General features: G+C 41.6%; 1 protein-coding gene across 1 annotated transcript in view; it reads right to left on the reverse strand.

Moving 5' to 3' along the window:
• Window positions 1-12997, reverse strand: part of LOC128659681 (uncharacterized) — a gene marked incomplete at its 5' end in the record, with an annotated part of 378536 nt that overhangs the window by 115648 nt on the left and 249891 nt on the right. The window contains 1 exon segment of the mRNA XM_053713253.1: window positions 11391-11565. Coding sequence (XP_053569228.1) covers window positions 11391-11565 — 175 coding nt within the window.

Here is a 12997-nt window from a genome sequence, read left to right on the forward strand (position 1 = left end):
TAGGAATTCTAAAAGAATGCCAAGAGAATTTATGACAAGAACACCATGAAATGTAAGTCTTCCAAACTCGATAATAAATCTTCCTAGAGACAGATTTATGAGCTTGTAACATAGTATTAATTACCGAGTCAGAGAAACCTCTATGACTTAGCACTAAGCGTTCAATTTCTATACCTTCAAATTTAATGATTTAAGATCCTGATGGAAAAACGGACCTTGAGACAGTAGGTCCGGCCTTAACGGAAGTGGCCAAGGTTGGCAACTGGACATCCGAACAAGATCCGCATACCAAAACCTGTGGGGCCATGCTTTAGCCACCAGCAACATAAATTATTGTTCCATGATGATTTTGGAGATCACTCTTGGAAGAAGAACTAGAGGTGGGAAGATATAAGCAGGTTGATAACACCAAGGAAGTGTCAGCGCATCGACTGCTTCCGCCTGAGAATCCCTGGACCTGGACAGGTATCTGGGAAGTTTCTTGTTTAGATGAGAAGCCATCAGATCGATTTTTGGAAGACCCCACATCTGAACAATCTGAGAAAACACATCCGGATGGAGGGACCACTCCCCTGGATGTAAAGTCTGACGGCTGAGATAATCCGCCTCCCAATTGTCTACACCTGGGATATGAACCGCAGAAATTAGACAGGAGCTGGATTCCGCCCAAACAAGTATCCGAGATACTTCTTTCATAGCTTGGGGACTGTGAGTCCCACCCTGATGATTGACATATGCCACCTTTGTAATATTGTCTGTCTGAAAACAAATGAACCGTTCTCTCTTCAACAAAGGCCAAAACCGAAGAGCTCTGAGAATTGCACAGAATTCTAAAATATTGATTGGTAATCTTGCCTCTTGAGATTTCCAAACTCCTTGTGCTGTCAGAGATCCCCAGACAGCTCCCCAACTTGAAAGACTCGCATCTGTTGTGATCACGGTCTAGGTCGGCCGAACAAAAGAGGCCCCTTGAACTAAACGCTGGTGATTTAACCACCATGTCAGAGCGTGTCGAACATTGGGATTTAAGGATATTAACTGTGATATCTTTGTATAATCTCTGCACCATTGATTCAGCATACAAAGCTGGAGAGGTCTCATGTCAAAACGAGCAAAAGGAATCGCGTCCGATGCTGCAGTCATGAGGTCTAAAACTTCCATGCACATAACCACTGAAGGGAATGACTGAGACTGAAGGTTCTGACAGGCTGCAACCAATTTCAAAAGTCTCTTGTCTGTTAGAGACAGAGTCATGGACACTGAATCTATCTGAAAACCTAAAAAGGTGACCCTTGACTGAGGAATCAAGAAACTTTTTGTTAAATTGATCCTCCAACCATGTTTTCAAAGAAACAACACTAGTTGATTTGTGTGAGATTCTGCAGAACGTAAAGACTGAGCTAGTACCAAGATATCGTCCAAATAAGGAAACGCCGCAATACCCTGTTCTCTGATTACAGAGAGAAGGGCACCCAGAACCTTTGAAATGATTCTTGGAGCTGTTGCTAGGCCAAATGGAAGAGCAACAAATTGGTAATGCTTGTCTAGAAAAGAGAATCTCAGGAACCGATAATGTTCTGGATGAATCGGAATATGAAGGTAAGCATCCTGCAAGTCTTTTGTAGACATATAATGTCTTTGCTGAACAAAAGGCAGAATAGTCCTTATAGTCACCATCTTGAAAGTTGGTACTCTTACATAACGATTCAAAAATTTAAGATCCAGAACTGGTCTGAATAAATTTTCTTTCTTTGGGACAATGAATAGATTTGAATAAAACCCCAGACCTTGTTCCTGAAAAGGAACCAGCATGATTACCCCTGAAACCTCCAGGTCTGAAACACACTTCCTGAGCTTTTACTGGATTTACAGGGATGCGTGAGAGAAAAAATCTTCTCACAGGAGGTCTTACTCTGAATACTATTCGGTACCCCTGAGAGACAATGCTCTGAATCCATTGATTTTGGACAGAATTTGCCCAAACATCCTTGAAAAACCTTAATCTACCCCCTACCATCTGAGCTGGAATGAGGGCCGCACCTTCATGCGGACTTAGGGGCTGACTTTGGTTTCTTAAAAGACTTGGATCTATTCCAATTTGAGGAAGGCTTCCAATTGGAAACAGTTTCCTTGGGGGAAGGATTAGGTTTTTGTTCCTTATTTTGACGAAAGGAACGAAAACGATTAGAAGCCTTAGATTTACCCTTAGGTTTTTTATCCTGAGGCAAAAAACTCCCTTCCCCCCAGTAACAGTTGAAATAGAATCCAACTGAGAACCAAATAAATTATTACCTTTGAAAGAAAGAGATAGTAATCTAGACTTAGATGTCATATCAGCATTCCAAGATTTAAGCCATAAAGCTCTTCTACCTAAAATAGCTAAAGACATGGATTTATATAATATCAAAAATTGCATCACAAATAAAATGATTAGCATGTTGTAGTAAACGAACAATGCTATATAAGTCAGAATCCAATTCTTGTTGCGCTAAATTCTCCAACCAAAAAGTTGAAGCAGCTGCAACATCAGCCAAAGAAATTGCAGGCATAAGAAGATGACCTGAATATAAATAGGCTTTCCTTAGATAAGATTCAAGCTTCCTATCTATTCCTATGGAAGATTCCTATCTTCCATAGAAACAGTGGTTCGTTTAGCAAGAGTAGAAATAGCCCCATCAACTTTGGGGATCTTTTCCCAAAACTCTATTGAAATTGCTGGTAAAGGATACAATTTTTTAAACCTTGCAGAAGTATTAAAAGGAGTACCCGGCTTATTCCATTCCTTAGAAATCATATCAGAAATAGCATCAGGAATAGGAAAAACCTCTGGAGTAACCACAGGAAGTTTAAAAACAGAATTTAAACGTTTACTGGTTTTAATATCAAGAGGACTAGCTTCCTCAATATCCAAAGTAATTAACACTTCTTTTAACAAAGAACGCATATACAGGTAGCCCTCAGTTTACACCAGGGTTAGGTTCCAGGAGGAATGGTTGTAAAACGAAAGCGTTGTAAATTGAAACCCAGTTGATAATGTAAGTCAATGGGAAGTGAGGGCGTTAGATTCCAGGCCCTTCTCAAAATTGTCATAAGTAACACCTAATACATTATTTTTAAAGCTTTGAAATGAAGACTTTAAATGCTAAACAGCATTATAAACCTAATAATATAGATTGTATCATCATCAAACTACGTTTAATGAACAAAAACATTTGCTAACAGCACCTAATTATTCACACAACAGACTGCATCATCATCATCAAACCAAGTTTAATGAACTTAGTTTGATTTTTCTGCAATCAGTTCTCTGCATTGTTAGCATGTTAGATAATATTGGGTCTGCGCCTATTCTATGCATTTCAATCTGCAGTGATTAATAGGCAGTTGGGCACCCTCACCTCATGCAGCTGGACAGGAAGATAATAGGGAAGTGGCTGCTAAATCTTGTTGCTCGATAGCTAATGTCTGCTCTGTGTACACAGATCAATTTCAGTCTGCTAATTTGCACAACTTTGCTGCAAAACAAGCGGACAGCTCCACCTACTGGCTATCTTAATTAGTGCACTGCTTTCCAAAGCTTTTCAATAGCAGTCACATGACTGAAAAAAAAGGTTGTTATTCTGAAACGTTGCAAATTGAACCGGCGTAAAACGAGGGCCACCTGTACTCCATTTTAAATAAATAAGTAGATTTGTCAGTGTCAATATCTGAGGAAGGATCTTCTGAATCAGATAGATCCTCATCACAGTAAGGTCACGTACCATTATTGGATATCCCTGTATATTACAACAGTAATCTCAATCAAGTATTATCTATTCAGATAAATAGCAGTACATATATGGGATTCCTTATAATATTTCTGTGATAAAAATATATTGCTTTTGAGATTTATATCTTAATGGTGGTAGATCTCAAAAATAGTTTGAGAATCTTTACATCATTTATTTCCTATAGGATTGTTAACGTTAACATGTATGTTAACCTCAGATTGTCCTATGAATGCTACACTGGTAAACCTCACTCCCCCAAATATGAGAAGTGATAAAGGCACTAAATGTAAATAACACTATAAACATTAGTAGGTATAGCTGATAAAATGTATATATATCTTTATATTAACCACTGTTATTGCTTCTTTTAATCACTAATCATATATTGGTCGTGCTTATCCCTATTGGATTGGTAGTAAATTATTGTGCTCACGCTATATTATTAAAAAGGTTTATGTACGTCAGTTAGGTATTGCATGTGCATAGTAGGTTAATAATATAAATCTTATTACCTCCGCTAATATGTATTGGGTTCACTAATAGTGTGACAATACTACTTCACTAAATCCACTAGTGCCAATAATATGACATTGGAAGAGTTTTTGTTCCTCCCTTTTATGAATATACCAATTCAAAGTTATTGATAGGTTATGTATATATTAGCTACCTCTCATACTTTTATGAACACTGATCATATGGGAATAGCTTGAGCTATATAGATTAGTAGCCCAGGTTGAAATGTTATATATAAAGGGAGGAACAAAAACTCTTCCAATGTCATATTATTGGCACTAGTGGATTTAGTGAAGTAGTATTGTCACACTATTAGTGAACCCAATACATATTAGCGGAGGTAATAAGATTTATATTATTAACCTACTATGCACATGCAATACCTAACTGACGTACATAAACCTTTTTAATAATATAGCGTGAGCACAATAATTTACTACCAATCCGATAGGGATAAGCACGACCAATATATGATTAGTGATTAAAAGAAGCAATAACAGTGGTTAATATAAAGATATATATACATTTTATCAGCTATACCTACTAATGTTTACAGTGTTATTTACATTTAGTGCCTTTATCACTTCTCATATTTGGGGGAGTGAGGTTTACCGGTGTAGCATTCATAGGACAATCTGAGGTTAACATACATGTTAACGTTAACAATCCTATAGGAAATAAATGATGTAAAGATTCTCAAACTATTTTTGAGATCTACCACCATTAAGATATAAATCTCAAAAGCAATATATTTTTTATCACAGAAATATTATAAGGAATCCCATATATGTACTGCTATTTATCTGAATAGATAATACTTGATTGAGATTACTGTTGTAATATACAGGGATATCCAATAATGGTACGTGACCATATTTATTAAGTAGATGATTCTACTATAAGTAACCAAATCTCGGTACTCAACAAGTGTTTTATACCCATCAATTCGCGTGATAATAATGAGGGGACATCACAAACTTTACTATCCTACCTGTGTGACACACAGCAACTGTATATCATAGGCATTAACTAAATTACTTGTGTTCATCATGGTTTGGTGTTAATAAGACAGAGCTTACTTTGAGGATTTTAATTCTCTGTGTGTTGTATTTTGTCTACACTTTTTAATCAATTAACAATAAAAGTTATATTTTAAAGTATTTTCTCGTACTAGTACCACTCTAAAGTCTGGGCTTAGAGTGCTATAGGTGCATACTATCCTGTGGTTAATCTTCATACTTCCACATTTTTTGTTGAAATTTCAATTTATGCACAAGCACCAACCCACATATATTATTATTCATTCCAGAAGTGTGATTAATTGTTGATCGCACTCAGTAATTAACAATAGTGGGGATTGCCTAAATAGTGCCATTGTTTCAATTCTCTCTTTAGATCCTCATCAGAGGTGGATAATTTATTATGTTGTCGGTCATTTGAAATTTCATCAACTTTATGAGAAGTTTTAAAAGACCTCTTACACTTATTAGAAGGTGGAAATGCAGACAAAGCCTTCTGAATAGAATCAGTAACAAATTCTTTAAAATTCATAGGTATATCATGTACATTAGAAGTTGAAGGAACTGCAACCGGCAATGTACTATTACTGATGGACACACTATCTGCATGTAAAAGTTTATCATGGCAACTAATACAAATGACATTAGGAGATATAATCTCCACAATTTTACAACAAATGCACTTAGCTTTGGTAGAACCGATGTCAGGCAGTAAAGTTCCAACAGATACTTCTGAGGCAGGATCAGATTGAGACATCTTGCAGTATGTAAAAGAAAAAACAACATATAAAGCAAAATGATCAATTTCCTTATATGACCGTTTCAGGAATGGGAAAAAATGCAAATAGCATAGCCCTCTGACATAAAAAAAGGCAAGAGGCAAACAGCAATGGGGCAAATAAATAATGAAAAAAGTTTGGTGCCAAGTATGACGCACAACGTAACTTAAAACTTTTTTGGCGCCAACCATGTCCGGAAATGACACACTCGCGTCACTAACGACGCAACCCTGTGTGAAACCTCTGCGTCAATTATGACGCCGGAAATGACGATCTCGGGTCAACGGACGTGCCTTTCGTGCCAAAAAATTATTGCGCCAAGAATGACGCAATAAAGTGTAGCATTTGGCGCACCCGCGAGCCTAAGTCAACCCGCAATTTGAAACAAAGTAGTCAATTGAAAAAAAGACTAAACCCCAGGTAAAAAAAAATAAAAATATTTCTTAATATTAACTTTCCCCAAATATGAAACTACCAATCTGCAAAAGGAAATACATGAACCTGACTCATGGCAAATATAAGTACAATACATATATTTAGAAATTTATATAAATGCATAAAGTGCCAAAACCATAGCTGAGGTGTCTTAAGTAATAAAAAACAGTTATCTGTAGAGGTAATGGTATATGAAAGTATATCGTCGATCTGAAAAGGGAGGTAGGAGATGAATCTCTACGACCGATAACAGAGAACCTATGATAAAGACCCCCGTTAGGAAAATCATTGCATTCAATAGGTGATACTCTCCACGTCCCTCTGACATTCGCTGTACTCTGAGAGGAATCGGGCTTCAAAATGCTGAGAAGCGCATGTCAACGTAGAAATCTTAGCACAAACTTACTTCAACACCTCCATAGGAGGCAAAGTTTGTAAAAACTGAATTGTGGGTGTGGTGAGGGGTGTATTTATAGGCATTTTGAGTTTTGGGAAACTTTGCCCCTCCTGGTAGGATTGTATATCCCATACGTCACTAGCTCATGAACTCTTGCCAATTACATGAAAGAATGAGTCCACAGCTGCATTCATTACTTTTGGGAAAACAATATCCAAGCTATAGAGGACACTGAATGCCAAAACGGGAGGGTACAATAGGCGGCCCATTCTGAGGGCACCAGGCCTGAAACCCACTACCCAACAAAAAACCCTGCTACGTACAAAAATGAGAAAACAGAAAGGGAAAAGGCCCCAAGGACACCGACCAGCAGAAAGCCCGGAAGCCTAGGTAGAGACCGCAACATCAGACACAACTGAGCCAACAGTCCTCCGGGAGACACTGTCGCCCAACAGTCGGTCCCCCACCACGCACCCTTTACTAGTAAAGGGAACCCTGCCGAAACTCCCAAAGGAATAAGGCAAGGAAGAACCAAAAGGGAACCGACAGGTTACGAAACACTCCATAAAAGGAAAACCCCCCAAATCAAACCAAGCTTGCAAGACCTAAATGGGTCCTGACAAAAAGGGGAGGCAACGCCCAATTCAAATAGAATCAACAAGGTTTAGAACCGGTAGCAGAATAGAGAAAAAGTTCTCCCAACATCCTGCAACCTAACCTCCCAAAGCCAGGAGAAGCCCTAAGATAGGGACCACACTTCCGAAGAAGGATATAAGCCCCCAAGACAAAGGGGGGCCAGAAAACGGGCCAGAAGGACAGAGTACCGGCCCAAGGACACAGCCATACGCTGAACCGGGAGAACAAAATCTCCAATGCCCGGACCTGGAAGGAATCCCCTGAAGAATTTAACTGGCTAGCACACAGACAAGGTGCTATAGCTGCAGTGGTTCCACAGCGAACCCCTTTGCTTGCAGAGCAGCAAAGTCATCACACTATATTAGCAAGCCAACCCAGGGAAACCGAACAATAGGCAAAAGGCAAGCCCAGGGGGCATCGGCACCCAGAAAAACCTGGTCTACTGAACAAGTTCAACTAGCCCAACCAAAGGACACCGCCCAAGTTTCCTGGAACTGGGGAACCCAGGACCAGCTCTAGTTCCTAACAGTCCGGTACAACCCGCAACGGGATCCACAAAGGAAATGCTGAATGAAAACTCATCTATCGAAGAGCCAGAGCGAGGAGAGGTCCGAGCCCCCCAAATAAACAAGAACCCGAAAACTGAAATCCCCCATCTGATAGAAAACCAGACCCCCGGGAGATACCATACAATGTCCAAAGTAAAATGGACAACGAGAAAAACTTGCAAGTCCCGACCAGAAGACGAGACCACCCCTTGCCAGAGTCCAACGCTCCAAGGACTGAAACAAGGTCACTAGAGCCCTAGGCACAACAGCCACACTATGACCCAGAACAAGGGGACACCTTGAGGACAAAGTTACTCGAACCAAGGCTAGTAGGTAAGAAACCCTAAACAGAGCTCAAGGAGACCACACTGCCCATGTCCCTACAAAGGAACCAACTCCCGAAGGGAACCAGGTCCCCCTAAGGAACCCGAGGAAAGGACGAAGTCCGCAAGGTCTCAAGAAGAGAACCACAGCAGGAACAAGTCCAAGGACAATTCGAGAGCCTCAGAAGGCAAAACCGCTCAAAACAGCAGTAAGGAGGCAATAAATCCCCAATCCTCCCAAGAGAGGAAAGAAACTCTAGGCCCGAGGAAATCGGAGCAAAGAGAGTGACGCAGCGGAACTCCACTGACCCAGTCACTAGATTGAATGCTGAATACGGACTGACACAATCCTCCCAGCCATACGGCTCCTTTTAGAGTGTTTAGCTGAACTTGTAAAGAAAAACAAGAAAACACACAATAGTAATGTGAGCAATCAGCGCCCCACTAGACCAGCCAGGCAGAACAGGCGCCACGTGTCTGAATAAGCCACAGGACAGAAGATCTGAATCCCAGCAGGACCAGCCGCAGCTGGGGTCATAACTGTCAAGTTGGCTAAATCTTCCCTCAGAGGGATAGGTAAAACAGACAAACCTAGGACTAACGTGTCCCTTAACAATCTTCAAAAGAAGCAACCAGAGAGAATCAATCCCAGAAGTTCCCGAAGGAAACACATAATCGAAATTAAAGACATCCTAACCGGATAAAGAAAATATAAGGCAACCCGTAGGTTAAAGCCCAGGAAGAAAACAGGCATACCCGCAGGACCAGCCAAACGGAAACCCTGATCTTCCAACAAAAAACTGGGAAAGATCTCAATAAGCAGACAATTTGGAAATTACGTCATCCCCCTCATGTCTAATGAGGTGAACCATTCGAAGCAGAATACTGCGGATTCCCGTATCCATTATGGATAGGATTCTCTAATAACTCAAAACGTGTGTGAGTAAAACGCGAAGACGCGCTATTCTGTAACAAAAGGCACAATACTCAGGGACAGCTACACCCGCAGGGAACTGTATAGGCCCACCCAAGGCCGGTAGACCCGGGACGATCGGGAACTTTGCAGACGCATAATCAGCAAAAATATGTGAAAGCGAAAATGAGCTGCAACCTCCGGGGGGAACAAGCCGCCCTGTAAGGAGGGATAAACATAATCTTGGTTATCCGCATGTGTAGTAGTAGGGAGCGGTAGGGAACTCGCCTCTCGGAGGACAGAACCCCCATAGGCGGATGGCTCAGCAGACCCCTGATTCCCCGAGCCCAGGGAACAGGGCGCTTTAATACGGCATATCGAACATAAATGATTGACCTGTGTCAATGGGGCCTATTCACATTCTTCACAAGTCAAAGAATTTGAATCTGAAATTTGAACAGTCTCAGCATCAGAATCCTCTATAACTAGATAGAGAAGATAATAATATGGACTAAGAAAAAACTTAACGGCACCTGACACCCACAATGGCTGGGGCACTCACCACCTCCTAAAACCAGACACAAGCAGACTCTAATTTTTCAGTTGCCACACAGTCAGGAATGTGGAAATGGAAAACCAGAACGTAAACACGTCCAGTCACAAGGTGAACCGTACTGTCCAAAAAAAAAGCGCACCCAACCATAAGGTCGCGTCACTTCCAAAGGCCTTTATGTAATAAGCCAAAAGCCCAGTTAACAGTACACATTAGCAGATTGAATCACATAACAAACATGTTTAAAAAAACCCTGTTCAATAATCCCCCTCGGGAAATATTAACCCTCAATTCCAAGATACCAAAGGAGCCTCACTGAGGCCCTATAAATATACTTAATAAGTCCTGCAAGATAGTTCCTTACGGGAAACAAATAAATTACAGTACATTCTGATGAAGTAAAATGAAACAATCTTACCGGAATCTACGCCGTGGAACAGGAACACGGCCCTTCAAGTGTGAAGAATAGTAGCAGCGCCTCCACCATGGACTTGAGAGGAAAAAGCAGGCAGCGAAGCGAAGTTAGACAACGCTCAATGCTTGTGGAGCTGTTAATATGAGTTGGGATGGTTTCGCAGAAAGACTCTCCCTGCATCTCTGGACTCTAACTTTCATCCAAGCTCTCACTGAGAGACTGACAGGATTACTTAAAACTCCCGTCCCATGTCGAAGAGTACTACCCTCCAAAAGAGACAAAACAACTTCTGACACTTCTCTGCCAACCTCCTGGGACGAAAAGGCAAAGAATGACTGGGGGATGAGGGAAGTGGGAGGAGTATTTAAGCCTTTGGCTGTGGTGTCTTTGCCTCATCCTGATGGCCAGGTTCTTAATTCCAAAAAGTAATGAATGCAGCTGTGGACTCTTTCCATTTAGGAAGAAAACAGACAGAGACACTAGATACATTCAGAGACACTAGATACAGAGACACTAGATACAGACAGAGACACCAGGTACAGACAGAGACACCAGGTACAGACAGAGACACCAGGTACAGACAGAGACACCAGGTACAGACAGAGACACCAGATACAGACAGAGACACCAGGTACAGACAGAGACACCAGATACAGACAGAGACACCAGGTACAGACAGAGTCATCAGGTACAAACAGAGTCATCAGGTACAGACAGAGACACCAGGTACAGACAGAGACACCAGGTACAGACAGAGACACCAGGTACAGACAGAGACACCAGGTACAGACAGAGACACCAGGAACAGACAGAGATACCAGGTACAGACAGCAACACAAAGTACGGACAGAGACACAAGATACAGACAGAGACACAAGATATAGACAGAGATATTGGATACAGAGACATTGGATATAGACAGGACATGTTACCTATGCCTGAAAAATACAGACTCTGAACTGGATAAAAGACAGACACAGCCATTTAAAGAGCAAGGGGCCAGATACAGAGATGTCCATGAGAGGTTGACCAGTAGAGTGTTAAGAGGAGGGGACTAGACAGGCACCTGAAGATGATAAAACCACTCACCTGACAGAAGCCTCAGCACATGATCTGAATTCAGAGACTGGACCCCTGATAGTGTGAGTACTGACAGTGTAGACAGGGAAGTGACAGCTACGAGAGACTCCTCTGTAAGTCTAGTGCTGTCTAAATGTAGAGAGTTCAGACATTGCAGTCCACACAGGGAAGAGACATCCGTGATCTAAAAAAATAATAAAAAAAAATGAGCATACATACCAGAGGAGTAACAAGTGACAGCTTAAAAAGTATAGCCTGAGAGTGTAGCTGAGAGACAGCCATAGACAGCTGAATATGTAATAGAGAGACAGCTAGAATCACTTGAGGGTAACTGAGAGAAACTGCCACAGACACCTGAGTGCAACTGAGACAGCCACAGACACCTGAGTGTAACAGAGAGACAGTCACAGGCACCTGAGTGTAACAGAGACAGCCACAGACACCTGAGTATAACTGAAAGAGACAGCCACAGACACCTGAGTGTAACAGAGAGACAGTCACAGGCACCTGAGTGTAACAGAGACAGCCACATACACCTGAGTATAACTGAAAGAGACAGCCACAGACACCTGAGTGTAACAGAGAGACAGCCACAGACACCTGAGTGTAACAGAGAGACAGCCACAGACACCTAAGTGTAACAGAGAGACAGCAACAGACACCTGAGTGTAACTGAGACTAAGCCACAGACGCCTGAGTGTAACACAGAGAGAGACAGCCAAAGACACCTGAGTGTAACAGAGACAGCCACAGACACCTGAGTGTAAAAGAGAGACAGTCACAGGCACCTGAGTGTAACAGAGACAGCCACAGACACCTGAGTGTAACTGAAAGAGACAGCCACAGACACCTGAGTGTAACAGATACAGTCACAGACACCTGAGTGTAACAGAGAGAGACAGTAACAGACACCTGAGTGTAACAGAGAGACAGACACTTGAGTGTAACTGAAAGGCCAATTAGCAAGCGCTACCCAGGTGCTGCACCAAAAATATCCATGCTTGCTATTATACCGGCATGTCAACCTATACTACTTTGTATGCAACAAAATTGTGAAGCAAGTTAAAAAAAAACCTGTATAACTGAAGTCCAAGGTGTTCTCTCTAAGATAGGGGAATGAAAATCTAGGAGCGATTGGAGACAGCTCATGTTGCCGACAGTGAAGAGGGGTAATGATCTTAAGAGTTCAACTGTTGGTTGACTTCCCGGTATATAGAATAACTCGGTAGCCAACCGAGTGTGCACTATTATGCCTGTAGTTGAATTCATGTGTGCGAAGGCTGTAGGGATAGAGGTCGGTGAATGGACCCACCATCCTGGGAGTGACATGGCCCAATGCCCTAATCTTTGGCGAAAGGTCCGTAGGATCCACAATGCACAGTGCAGGGGGGAAAGCCAAGAACGGAGGAGGAGAGCTAGCTGACGGTAAAGTTGGATGACTTGCTGAGAATATAGTTATTGTAGGTTTCACAGATGATGCCCACGAAAAGGATTCTTCCCTTATAGCAAACTGCTGCTGAATCTTTACGTTCTATAACTGAGAAACCCTGAGTCCATTCCATTTCAGTTGCTTTGTTAGGCATTGTAAAGTGTGATCTAGAACAATAGTGAAGAGT

This window comes from Bombina bombina, chromosome 5 (assembly GCF_027579735.1).
Source record: "Bombina bombina isolate aBomBom1 chromosome 5, aBomBom1.pri, whole genome shotgun sequence".
Classification (NCBI taxonomy): domain Eukaryota; kingdom Metazoa; phylum Chordata; class Amphibia; order Anura; family Bombinatoridae; genus Bombina; species Bombina bombina.